Source organism: Coturnix japonica, chromosome 26 (assembly GCF_054131305.1).
Source record: "Coturnix japonica strain WE chromosome 26, WE-NBRP24, whole genome shotgun sequence".
Taxonomy (NCBI): Eukaryota; Metazoa; Chordata; class Aves; order Galliformes; family Phasianidae; genus Coturnix; species Coturnix japonica.
This window is the reverse complement of record NC_140688.1, coordinates 2,805,104-2,818,631: the sequence shown is the minus strand read 5'-3', so window position 1 is coordinate 2,818,631 and position 13,528 is coordinate 2,805,104. Positions and strand designations below refer to the sequence as shown.

Sequence of the window (13,528 nt, the reverse complement as noted above, 5' to 3'; positions counted from 1 at the left end):
ATTCTTTAGTCTTTCTCAGTATCGGTGGTCCTGTTCATGTTAGCTATTGATCATTAAAAGAAGGTGCTTTGTGCAAATTGGTTTTTTTGTCTTAAGAGAAGAACGTTACTCATAAATAAGGAAAGCAGTGGAGAACTGTGCTTTTCCCCATAATGTAATCAGAAGGTTTTGAGAAAGCAAAGTGTATTGTTTCAGTTTGACAATAGGTGGCAGTCATTTCCAGTGTAAGTAGTTATCACCTCATTACCATAAAAAGAAATTCATACAAGTACACCAGTTTTGATTGTCGATCAAGGAATGAAAATAGCTTCTGAACAGGGTCTTGATTTATCTCTTCATTTGCTGTGGTTTGTGCATGGTGTGCCTTCATTGCCTCTCACTAAAATTCCTGATTGCTGTGAAGCTGTTTCTGCTTTTGAGTTCAGTTTGCTTTTTTCCTCATCATTAAGGAAGTATGACATCATACATCCACTCATACTTTGTGTTTCTACAACTACTGTTGTGTAGTCCATCTGATTTCTTATCCATCAGTAATGCTTCTATTGTTTGTTTCCTTAGGGCTGCTTTGCTTTTTTGTTTTTGTTTGATTGTTATACTTCAAATCAAGAGTGAATTCAGAGTATATTTGTAGACTTGGTACATTTTGTAGAGTAATTTTGGGGGAAAATCTTTTTTATTTTACATTATTTTAAAAGTCAAGCTTAGATTATTTGGTCTTGGATCTCCTTTAGAATCAGAAAAATATATGAAGCTTAATTTTCTCTTCATAGGTTGAGAAGGAAAAAAGGAAGCAGAAACATTTCAAAATGCAAGCAGTGGAGAAACAGGAAAGTCTTGATAAATCAAATACACCAGTGGGCAATATTACCCATCAACCAGTAAAAGAAAAGCTTGCTCTAAGGAAGAATGAAAAAATGATAGAAGAAAAACACACAAAGAATTCTTCATCTGAGGAGAGACCAAAATTACTTGAAATGCCAGTAAAAGGGTAAGCTAATAAAATAATCCGTAGAATTAGATTGTTTTAAATCTTGTAATTGAAGCACTTTCCTCGGTATTGAAAGCTATGCTGAGTAGTCCCCTGCTCCCCAAACTGTTTTAAAAGTATATTTTTCAAAGAACTAAATGCACAGTGGAGGTTCAGATTAATTTTGCTGGAGGTGATAGAGGTCTTAATCACAGAATCATAGAATGGCCCAGGTTCAAAAGGACCACAATGATCATCTAGTTTCAACCCCCCTGCTATGTGCAGGGTCACCAACCACCAGACCAGCCTTCCCAGAGAATTTCTTCCTTAACACTGACTCTAATCGTGTCTTTAGAATCTTACCTCCTATGCCTAATAAATTAATCAAGAACGAATTCAAAGCCCTTGCACGTGGGATGGAGGAACCCCTTGTGTACACAGTGAAATGCTCTGGCTGGTGAGCTGATTCGCTGAGAAGCCTCTGGGGGCTTTGGCAGAGATTAAGTGCAACATGAGTCAGAATGATCTTGCAGCTGAGAAGGCCAGCAGCATCCTGGGTTGCAGAGTCAAGAAGCTGAAGGGAGGAGTCCATCCCTACTTAGCATCTAGTTGGTCTGTGTCTGGAGCACTGGGTCCAACTTTTGGCCTCCAAGTACTTGTGTGCATTTCTTTTTATGGCCTTCAAGAGATCGTAGTCAACATGTGTGAGTTCAGTAGAGGCTTTCCAGGCTGATCACAGAGCATGAAACTCTGTGAGAATAAGCTGAGGGAAATAAACTTCAGGATGTGCCTGCAGTCTCCCAGTACGTGGAAGGGGATTGTAAGTAAGACAAAGCCGTTCCTGATTTGGCCTGGATTTGATTCTAAACATTTTTCAGAATTCCCAAACATCTGTAAATGGAAGGAATTAATTTTTTCTTCTATGTAAAATCTCAAAACAGTATTAGCTATACATGATAAAAGCTGTACTTTTTGGGAAGCTAAAGACTACATGTAAATCTTTCTCCTTTAGAATAAGCTGCTTCAATACTGATGTTACAGCCAATGTTTTGAACTACTTGTTAGTGGTTGCTGATATTCAAATCTTTTTTTGAACACTATCCTTATCCTTTAATTTATTAAAAGAAATGAAAAGGTTCATCCGCACATGGTAAGCAGTTGTTATAGTCTTAGGGAAGGCTTCTTAAAAGTTTTTGATTTGTCTTAGATAAGTGATGTGATGTTTTATCGGTATTACTTGCAGTCATTATGAATCTGTACTATATAGGTGATGATCAACTTATTAAAAACAGTGTATTTTTGTTAGTAAAAGTTCGTGGTTTACTGTTCATGTTTACCTATGTCGACATGGAAATACATGATGAATTTTGTACATCACTTAAGGGCTTATTTGTCAGTCTTGTGCAGCTCATGTATAACGTGTCTTCCACCACTAATGGAATGAAATTAGAGTGATGTTAAAAGTTTAAAATTGCAGAAAAACTTCTATATTTGAAAAGGTGTGACATTTCTACAGTTTTAAGTTGTTTCTCCTGGTTCATGATGTGGCATATTTACTTTTTTGTCAGTGCTTTAATTCCTCAAATACTCTCTTTTAAATCCCAGATTTTTTGTGAAACAAGAAGAGGAAAAGAGACATAGAGCTGAAATGCGATATGAAAAAACAAGAAAGCAACTAAAGAGGGAAAAGGATCAATATTCTAGAGAGACAGAGGAAAAACAACAACTTGAGTTTCGTGTAAGGAATTTAGAAACAGAGTTAATAACGCTGAAACAGCTCAAGAAACAGGTATATTAAATATATATCTTCTGTTTTTCTGTTTCTTTCAAACTGATATTTTATGCTAGTATGTTCAACTTGTTGGTGAAAGAGACATTAGGCAATTATCTTGGTGCATTTTGAGGACCACTGTCATGAAACCAGCGTGAACAAACAAGTTCATGATACCTTTTCACATTTTTCAGAATTATAGTTTGGTTTGTGCTTCAGGCAAAGCTTCTCTTTGAGTTATTTTTCCTAATTACTACAGAACTCTGTGCGCGTGTGTGTATATGTATGTCTATATCTATATATCTATATATATATTATATGTGTACATATATATATATATAATGTTTTTATTATTATTGTTTTTTTTCTTCAGAAGGAAATTACAGTTACTGTTTGTAGTATTCTTTCAATTATACTTACATGAATTTAAATTTAGGCCTAAATGTTACTGTTTACCTGATAATCTGTAAATTGCCTCAGTTGCTTACAATCAAGACTGAATCCAGAAAAACTCTCACCTTTATTTTTATTACAAGTTTAGTGGCTTATTTAATGCAATTGAGATGATGATGTTCTCACTGTACACAACCTGCATGAATTCTTCAGTTCTTACATACAGTTTTGAGGGTCTTTTCACTGGCCTTTACCTACTTTTCAGCATTCCTGTCATGGTTCTACGCAGTTTGAAATATACCTCGGAAATTCGGTCTGTTGTGTTGTATTTTTCCCCATAAATAGTAAGCCTCAAATTTTCAGAACTTGTATTTGCAAACATATTAAGAACATGTGAAAGTGGTCATTAAGGATCCTCAGTGGCCACGTTGCTCTGGCAGAAGCAGTAAGTAGTTAGCATCACCTCTTTCAGTCTGCCTGGATTTAACAGGGACATCATTGGCATTAGTTCACCTCCTGGTCTGCTGTTCAGCTGGTCAGTCCTCTTCTGTGTCTCACTTCATTAATAGCCTTTGGAAATCTCATACAACTCAATTTATCCAGCAGTATTGCTAGATTTTGGTAAACTGAAAATGGATTGGCACATTTTCTGAAGCATTTCTAAATATTAGTAGAAGAGATGTAGACTTAAGACCTTGCAGTGGGGTAAAGTAAGTGTAGTTATTGTGCTTTTGGAAATCTTAGTCATTTGTTTTGTGCAGTTCTTAGTGTTAGTGCTCATATTGATGAATAGATGTTTTTAAATCTTTGACTGTAAGCATATGAGTGTCCATCTCTGGTTTTAGTATGTATATGTAGTTTGTTAGAAAGATAACTTGGGTTTCTACTTAAACTCTGTATGTTTCCAAGAATAGTAGTTCTAGTTTGTTTGTTTTTTTCTTGTGTTATAGAGGGAGATTCATTAAGTATAAAACTTCTATGATGCTGATTTGTGCAAAGGACTCACACTATCCTTATAACTTTCAATTCAGATAAATCTAAAGATGTTTGTTTGCAAACATGGAAAATTGATATGCAGGTCATTCTATGATTTTATGATAAATGACTCTTAATAGAATTAATAGAATGTAAGAATAAAAAGAATGAAATAGGAAGGTATTGCTAATTCTGATTTTGTTCAAGATTCACAAGTTCAACTATATTACTGTAGGTTGAAGAAGAGCGTGATGAAACACAGAGACAGCTCTCTAATGAAAGGAGTGCTAGAGCTCTGCAAGAAGGAATTTTGAGCAACCACCTGTGGAGACAGAAGGAGCTGGAAGAAGAGACAAGAAAAACTATTAGGAAAAATTCAGAGGTAAGCAGTTCCATTCCTAATTAATTTGGTTATACTTCACTGTGCTCATTCTAAAACCTTAAGAAAAATAACCTTTTGTGCCTTTTCGTGGATTATCTACAGTTTATCAATATAACCAAATTTTGTTACTGTTGTCTAAAAACTCTGAATAGCATCATCAATCCCACATAGACCTGAATTGCATGTGGAAGTAGGAAGCCACTGGAAAATAAGACATTGTGTTCCCAGTCTCTTAAACTGCCTGCTGTTCTTCACTGTATAGTTGTTACAATCATTTCTAAGGTTTCTACCCGTGAAATGTCCAGATATCTGGAGATTCACTAGGAAAGAAGCTGGCTGAGGCTGTTTGTGATCCTATTACTTGGCTTTTGAATTCGTTATTATACTGTCATCACTTTCTTGTTTCCATGTCCTTCATCTTTTTGCTTAATAAATTATTTTTATCACAGCCCATGAGTTCTGTTTTGTTTCCTGTTCTCTCCCTCATCCCACTTAGTGATGAGAGTGTGGTGCCTAGCTGCCTGATGGGTTAAACCTGAATTTATTTCCCAACTAACTATTCATTATTGTCCTTTATCACACAGAAATCTGACACTAATGACAGAGAAAAGGATCTGCTACACAGAAATCAGTTACTGCAAGAAGAGATTGCTATGCTAAGACTAGAACTCGATCAAGTAAAACTTAAGCACCAGGAGGATGAAGGAAAATACTTAGAGGAAAATGAGTCTTTGAAAGAAAAGAATGATTCTCTTCAGAAGGAACTTAAACTGAGTGAGGAAACCTTAACACAGACAGTATTTCAGTACAATGGACAGCTGAATTTACTCAAGACGGAATCTGCAATGCTAACTTCCAAGCTTGAACAGAAAAAAGAAAGCAAAGACAGACTGGAAACAGAGATTGAATCATTCTGTTCCCGCTTGAATGCAGTGGTTCAAGATCTCGAACATCATCAGTCATTGAAAAGTGATGCCGAACGAACATTTCAGAGAGAACGTGATGAATGGCTTCGTTTACAAGACAAGCTCCATCGTGAGCTCTCTGAGGTGCGAGAGAGCAACAAGAGCTTGTCTCAGCAGCTGAGTAAAACGGAAAGCAAAGTTAATAGTCTAGAAAACGAGCTTCACCAGTTGGAACAAACACTTCGAGAAAAAACACTGCTTTTAGAAATGACACAAAAAGACTTAAATCAAGCCCAGTGTCAAGCAAAAGAAAATGAGCGTGCGTGGCAACTTGAGAAAGATCAAGTCAGTAAATTTATGATAAAGCATGAATCTATGCAGGAACAATTGGCCCAGCTCCAAAGTGAAAACCTTTTACTCCGTCAGCAGCTGGAAGATTTGCGGAACAAGGAGATCATCAAAGAAAAGGTTGTGAATGATGTCCAGGACAGATTTCATGATATGTTCAACAAACTCAGAGCTGACAGTGAAAAGCAGGTTTACCTCATGGAAGAGAGAAACAAGGAATTAAATACCAAGTGTACTGATTTAAAGGAACAAGTCTTTAAATATGAGACTGACAAAGTAGAAAGAGAGGTAAGCTATACAATTAGAATAAATTAAAATGTTTCAATTCATAAAATGATTTTGTATTTCTAAAATGCATCAGGTGTAAGTTTTACACATAGGACCAAATTGTGTTGTTTTGTTGTGGTTCATTGTTTTTTCTCTTAGAATTAAGGAGGACCGGTAAATGACTGAACTGTATAATATAGTCAGTTTAAAGGAGTAAAGTCAAATTTCATGTTTTTCCTCATGTTTATCTGTTTCCTTAGGGTTTGGTCAGACAGCTGCAGCAGGAGCTTGCTGATGCTCTTAAAAAGCAGTCTATGTCAGAAGCTTCCCTTGTAGTTACTACATGCTACCGCAGTGACCTTGAGGAAGACAAATTGCACTTGCAGAAGGAACTGGACAGGATTAAAGCTAAGGTACAGAGAGGCTGTAACTTACACATAAAATCTGAGGGTGATTTTTCCCTGTTTCTGGTGAAGAAGAGAAAAATAATGTTCTGAGAGCAAGTACCAGAGAGAGCTAAGGAGGTTAGCAGTGATACCCTGTCATAATTCATGAAGCTGGTGAAATCTTTGCCAGCTGGCCTCCTCCTCTGTAGTGAAAGATAAGTGTTACTAGAATCATCAAAAAGCCAACTAGTTTCTTTTGCAAGTAGGAGCCGTTCTTCAGCCCCACAGCTAAAGTTCTTCTTGTGGCTCCAGGGTGTTGTAGCAGTGTTCTTTCTTTTCCCAACTTACTTCCCTCTCCTGGTGTCAAACACAATTAAGAATTTATTTGTGGATGGGATGTGTACAAACTACCAACTATCTGAAGCAACATTACACAGGTGCTCTGAATTTACAAATTGTTTTTCTGTGTCTTATAAGGTTGGTTGTAAACACTATAAGGTGGTCTTTATCCCCTTAGTCTTCTCAACTTGCCCCTTGTCATCTGTGATCACAGTCATGCCTGTGCCAAATCAGAGCAGAGAGTTCAAAGTATAAGCAAATGTCCTCCTATCCTAGAAATAAATTCAGGGGTATAGATTTAAAGACAAGTATATGAACTGCATTGTTCTGTGCACTTGGTGTCCATGACTGGGTGGTCTTCGACACGAAGTCATTATGTCTTTAACTGGAGAAGATCTGTATTTGATAAGCTGCTTTGCAAAATGACCTGGTGTCTCAGCAGGTTATCGCTTTTGGTTTGGCCAAGTTTGGTGTCTGATTTCTGAGAAAAAGTAGAAATACTGGACAGCTGAATTTGAGTTTTTCTTTTTTGCTCTCTGTGAGAGTTGTGGGTTTTTTCTGAAACATCTACCATAATAACATACTAATGAGCTGTGAAATCACTTTAGGAAAAGGATGAGGTTTTTTTGGTTAATATTTTCGATAGAATAGCAAACAAGTAATTTCAGGATGTCACAAGCCACTGAGAAGGTAGGATTGGCAGTGTCAATGCTCATAATGGTGTTATAGAAAATCCTTTGTACAGATGGGAGAGGCCAGTGTCACAGATGATGAAATATCATCTGTTATTGTTCATTTGCTAAGAGAAATGAAGGCTTGAATGAATTGGAAACGATTCCAGTACTTTGGGTAGGGGGTGTATGTAGATACATGCAATATCCAAATTCTTCAGTGCTCACTGAGCTCTCTATACTGAACCTAACCGGGCTGCTGAGGATTCTCATTGCTACTTTACAGTTACATGACTCTGAAAAACAGCGTATTCAATATGAGCGTTGCATTCAAGATTTGAAGACTGACCTAGATAATAAGGAAAGACAAATATCAGCTTCTAACCAAAAAATGGAAGACCTTCTGTTAGCAGCTTCCAGAAGCAGTTCTACAATAAAGCAGCTGGAAGAACATGTCCAACGGTAAGAAAATAACAGAGTGAAGCAAGGTTTTGCTTTCTGGGATTCTCTGAAAACGTCAGAATTGCCTTGTTGCATCATCAGGGTAAAACATGATTTTAAAAGAAGCTCTTGCTTTAAATAGCATTCTTTCACACCATTCTTTTGCAGTGTGCGCTATTATGGATTTGTCTAATAAGATCTGTGCTTCTCTTTAAGGCTTGAAATGGAAAATGCCAGGGTGGAAGCTGCTGCGCAACACCAGGACAAGAGAACTGAAGCCTCAGTAAGCCAGTCATAAACTTCCCTTTTATTTATTTATTTTTTATTTTTTATGTGAGCTTCTGAGCCTATTTAGATATTTTTCGTGGGGAAGTTATGTGGTTTTCCTGGGGATCATAGGGGAGCTGAGTCATCTGAGCTGTGGTGTGACTGTAGGGTACTCTGAAAATCCTGATGGTCTATTCTCCAGTTTTGAGAGTTTTCCCATAAGGTAAAGGTTGTAAATCTCCACCTTTCACTGCTGCCATTTCTGTCTTTGCAGTAGTATGAAAATGTTTGTGTTAATCAGCATGATTCTTTTGATGGATAGGACGGACAGTGTCAGCAGGAGGGAGATGTGTGGTTGAGATCTGGGAGGGGAAACCTGGATGTGAGAAATCTATTTTATCTTCAGAGCTTTGTCATAGTTTCCACCTGAGCTCATTAGGTTCTTTTTCCATTTGTGAATATGTGTTGGTACTTTACTGCCCCGCAGGGGGCTGAGGTAAGGAAAGAACAACTAGGTGAAGTAATGCTGTGCAGTCAGTGGCAGGCAGCTGGGAAGTAGCTGGTGCGCATGCATGGCTTAGCATCTTGTGTAACCTTGGAATATTCTTTAATTAGTTTGCTGTTGGAAAATTAAGCTGCTATAGGGAGAATAAGAAGGATCTAGTGGAAGGGAAAAGCTGTTGATTATCTGCACCAGAAAAGTCTGAGTTCTTTTCCAGGTTCCTTTCCTGTCATCTTCTTTTGGTGATATACCAATTAGAAGGTTTTTAGCATTTTTAACACTTCTGTATTTTACCCATACATTGTCACATAGGGAGAACCGACATTTAACATATCCTGTAAAGACACATGAGGAAGTTTTATGAGTTTGTCATATAAGCCTTTAAGCTCAGGTTTTTATGTCCTTCTGTACGTCAGGGATGTCTCTCTTTTTCTTAAAATGTGCTATTCAAAGCATGTAGACAACTTTCATTCTTTACAAAGGGAACTGAATAAGCAAACTTGTTTACACACAAATGCATCTGTGATGCAAATCTTTGCTCCTTTGTGTAAAAGGATAAGTAACATTGCTGTTCTGAAAACATTTTCTTGCTCTGAGGAGATCTGCAGTTATTTCACAGTCAGTAAGTGTAGGGAATTTTAAGAAAACTGTGAGTTAATGTTGTATGTGTGTCTTCTTATCTCCAAATGATGTAACCTCATTTTATCGTATAGAGAGCATTCACTTTTTCCACTAGCATTAAGTGCTATTCTTGATGGTGCTTCTCAAGCCATCTTTTATAAACTCAGTGTAACATTCACTATAGATCCTTAGTTGTGAGAGCTTAGCCCTGCCTCCATTTGAGTTAATAGTTTATAATGCAGTTTATGTGCAGTGTTGTCTCTCTGGTTATCTTGGCATTCCCTTTGTCATTGTTGTTTCCATAGATACAAAATCAGAATATGTTGGCTATGACATCCAGAGGCTCATGCATGATGTGCGAGGAAGATCGAAAGTCGAGAGCCCACCTTGAAGACCATATTGCTAAACTGAGTAGGGAAAATGCTGAGCTTTTAGAAGAAGTGAGCCCAGAAAACAGTCCCTAACACCTAGCCAATACCCAGAGCAATGCTGACATTTTCTTGAGTTCTTACATACTCTGATTTTATATCCCTGCTACTCAGGCCCTGAGTACTATTGTGATTTGGGTGTCATGAAGGAATTGAATAAAAGCCAAGAGAATATCTCGGAGTTGTGCTGTCAGAAAGACGGTGTGGTTTGATACCAGTTGAGCACATGGAGCAAGGCAGCAGTTCCTGTGTTCTTTATTTGATTTCCTTCTGGTTATTGTCTGACCCCTTGATTTCCAAGCAGGATTAAAACACCCCTTATTTTCAGTGCAGTGTACGGAGGAACTGCTGCATGTTTTCAGAATAACAGGAGCTTAAAACCCTTGCAGAATAAATAAGGTGCAAATGCAAACTACAGAACTAGTTGCCAGTTCTCCTGTAGTTTGTCTGAAAAAACACCATGAGGAACAGCAACTAAATTAGTAAACACCCACAAATAAGATATGGAAGTAATGACTGAGAAGACACTGGTGAATTCCAGAAAAGCAGACTCTTCCACAAGAGCCTGCTGGTCATTGGAATGAATGCTGTAGAGTGTGCAGTGTTCTCCAGGGCTGTGGCTACCTGTGCAAGCTGACCTATTAGCAGAGGAACTGCGGAAGCTGTTCTCTAGCATCTTTTTTCCAGCTTTTTGGGACGAAGCCCAATAAGGGGGCAGAGGAGCATTTGCTTCAGCAGGGGCGTTAATTGGTATCCCTAGGTCTTGGCCCGCTTGTGTGAAGCCTGAAGTGATTTAAATGTTTACAAGAATCCTGTGCCTCAGTGTTCTGCTGAATGTGGCAAAAGGATGGATATGTGCTATCTGCAGTTGCTATGTGTACTGTCCTGTGCTGAGTGTATCATGTATTTTTGTTTGTTTGTTTTTTGAAAGTGTGAGAATGAAAGAAAGAATGTGAAGAAGCCGATAGAATTGAAACGACCACTTGAAGCATGTCTTGACCAGGAAAGGGAAAGAAATACTGAACTGCAGAAGGAATGTGACAGGTATGGTTCACTAGTACTTGAAAGAGAGCTCATGTAGGTTAGAAGTCAGGCTTTAAGGAACTTGCATGTAAAAGCAGGTGTGTTTAACTCTGAGCAAATTCAGATCTCACATCAGTTCTTGCAAGACAGTTCTGGTACATGAGCCTATGATTTTCTGTAGCTGCCATAAGAAGAGCAAATGTAGGCTGCCTTGCACTTCTGGGAGGGAAGTCTTTTTTTCCTCTGTTGAGGTGAAATTTGGACCCTCCAGGTGATCTATTGCATTGAAATGCTGGTTTTTCTTATTAACTTTTGGCCTGTTGAGCATGTTAAAAATGAAGCAAGCCATAGCTATGCTTTTCTTGTACAAGCGTGACAAATAGATACCTAGTTCCTTTGCTTATTTTCTTGACTGATTTGTTGTGCAGGTTCAAGAGCCTTTTGAAGAAAGCTGTGAAAAAACTAAAGATGCATGAAGCCAAAGAAAGAGACTCCCAGTTCAATTTCCAGGGAGAAATGAAGAACAGGTATTCTGAAATGGTGAATGAAGTTGAAAAATCAAGAACAAAGGCAAGTTCTTGTTGTTTCTTTTTGGGTTTTTTGGTGTTTTTTTTTGTTGTTGTTGTTTTTGTTGTTGTTTGTTTGTTTGTTTGTTGTTGTTGTTGTTTTGTTTGGGTCATGTTAATTTCTAGAGACTTGTAATATTCTTTTCAGTAGGTATGGAAAAGTTATATTTCTGGGAGAGAAAATTGGCTTCACAGTTGACCTTGGAAACTACTGAAACATCTCATATTTTGTACATATTCTTGCAACCAGACACTGGATTTGACCTAGAGAGAAAATACCTTCCTTTACCACTGCTGTGGAAGCTGCTTTTTGAAGCACTGTTTACAAAGCTTTCAAGAGCAATGGCAGGAGGAGTACTTGTTTCCTGTGCCCAGTTAACTCTGTACTGGAACATTCCCCCTGAAGCATGATAGGCATTCTTTCTGCTGTCTGGGTAGAGTGGTTTGATTTCCATCGAGCAGTAGAGCAGTGCACAAAAGAATGGCCCTAGTGCCTTTCAGCACACTCCCGTAAGTGAAATTCTGCTAGTTTGCTACTTGTTGATCTTTTACTTGCTGCAGAACTGAGGAAGGTTGTAAGTCAAGGAACCCTATTGGCAAGAACTTAAAAGTTGTTCTTCCCTTAAAAGATGATCTTGTCTTTCCTTTGACTCGGGTACTGAGTCAGCAGATGACAGTTACAGACTTGATGGTCTTCCCCTTCATAAATTTTCAGAGAATAATTTTACACCCCTCTAAGTTCATTTTATTACTGTCTGTAGGTTACTGAACTTTCTCATCAGCTGGATTTAGAGTGTAAAAAATGCGTCCAACTACAAGGACAAAACCATTATTTGCAAGAACTGCTGGCTCTAAACATGAAAAAACATGAAAAACTAGAGAAGACCAGATGCCAGCTGAAAGAAGAGGTGGCAAACCTGAGACAACATCTGGAGGCTGTCCACAATGTGCACATGATGACTTACAACCAAATCGAACGATACAAGAAAGAAGTGGAAGAGCGAGCTGCACAAGAAATAAATCAAAAACTTCAAGAAGTCAATTTGTTTTTGCAGGTAAGTGAATTTGTTGTGTATGTCTGTAGTTTTTATTATGTAACTTCTTTTTGCCATTTCTTGTTCGTACTTTGGTTTTTTGTGTTAGTGCCATACTTCTATATTTCCTGAAGGGAAGTGGAAGAATGGAAAATTGTTTGGCGAAAGTGCTTTTGTGTGTGTAATTTGCCTGCAGGTCCCCAAGCTAATAGCCGTCCCTTGACAGACTTCTGTTTTGCAGTTCTTAGAAGAAGCTATGGCCATCTGGTCATCTTGTTATTGCTGTTCATCACATGAATGCTATAACTTAGAGATGGTTTGGCCATACGTACAGGTTATGTTTTATCATTGTACAGGATAAAATGCTCAGGGAAGAAGTCACTGAAGTTACCGTGGGGCAGAAAGAGTGGGGATGGGATTCTCATAATTTCTTTGTAGAATCCTTTTTGTGTGCCCTGTCCTTCAGCCATAGCATTCTTTTAGTAGCTGCTCCCATAAGTAATATTGCTAAGAGCAGATCTGTCTGGATGAAAACAGTTATTTAACGTGTTGGTTCCAGGGTTTTGCCTTGATTGCTGATAGTAGTGAAAAGGTCCAGTTGACTCAGTTGAGTAAAACTGGGCCCTTTAAATTGGTTATGGGCAACCGTATAGGGAGATGCAGTTCACTTTTTCTTTGCAATGGTTGAAATTGTATTATCTGCTTCAGGTCCAGGCAGCCTCACAAGACAAGATAGAACAAATCAGAGAAAATCATCATGCCTCGCTGAGAGACCAGCTGAAGTGCAGAATAAAAGAGGTTGAATGTGAGTTGGACAAAATAAAAAATACCAAAGACAGTATTTTTCAAAACGAATCTATGCTTGCGGAAGTGGAAAAATACAAAGAGCTGCATCGTGAAGAAATGAAAATGAGAATAAGGCTAGCAAATAAGCTGGAAAGGTAAGTGCGTGCTTTTTTGGAGTGGTAACAAGACGTGAAGTAGCAGTAGCTTGCATGAAAAACCTTGTACTGTTTCCTCCTAAAATCCTTTTTCTGTGTCTTGTCAGCACTATGGATGTAAGCGTAACCCTCTAAAACCTTTCCCCTTTATTTTTGGAACCACCATCATTTCACTTCAGTGTTCTAGCAGTCACACCACTAGTTATGGCATCACTGGCCCATGTTTGAAGTTGATAGCATTTTAACACATGGCCTTTGGGCCCCTCTCATTTTGGACTTCTAATGCCTTCTCTTTTCAAAA

The 13,528-nt window shown here is 38.1% G+C and overlaps 1 protein-coding gene across 1 annotated transcript in view; it reads left to right on the top strand.

Moving 5' to 3' along the window:
• Positions 1 to 13,528, top strand: part of LOC146756618 (ankyrin repeat domain-containing protein 26-like) — a 50,743-nt gene that overhangs the window by 32,412 nt on the left and 4,803 nt on the right. The window contains exons 18-28 of the mRNA XM_085524239.1: positions 771 to 988; positions 2,573 to 2,756; positions 4,342 to 4,488; positions 5,073 to 6,029; positions 6,269 to 6,421; positions 7,691 to 7,866; positions 8,062 to 8,128; positions 10,595 to 10,707; positions 11,115 to 11,256; positions 12,014 to 12,307; positions 12,995 to 13,227. Of these exons, the coding sequence (XP_085380365.1) occupies positions 771 to 988; positions 2,573 to 2,756; positions 4,342 to 4,488; positions 5,073 to 6,029; positions 6,269 to 6,421; positions 7,691 to 7,866; positions 8,062 to 8,128; positions 10,595 to 10,707; positions 11,115 to 11,256; positions 12,014 to 12,307; positions 12,995 to 13,227 (2,684 nt within the window). The remainder of the gene's footprint in view (positions 1 to 770; positions 989 to 2,572; positions 2,757 to 4,341; positions 4,489 to 5,072; positions 6,030 to 6,268; positions 6,422 to 7,690; positions 7,867 to 8,061; positions 8,129 to 10,594; positions 10,708 to 11,114; positions 11,257 to 12,013; positions 12,308 to 12,994; positions 13,228 to 13,528) is intronic.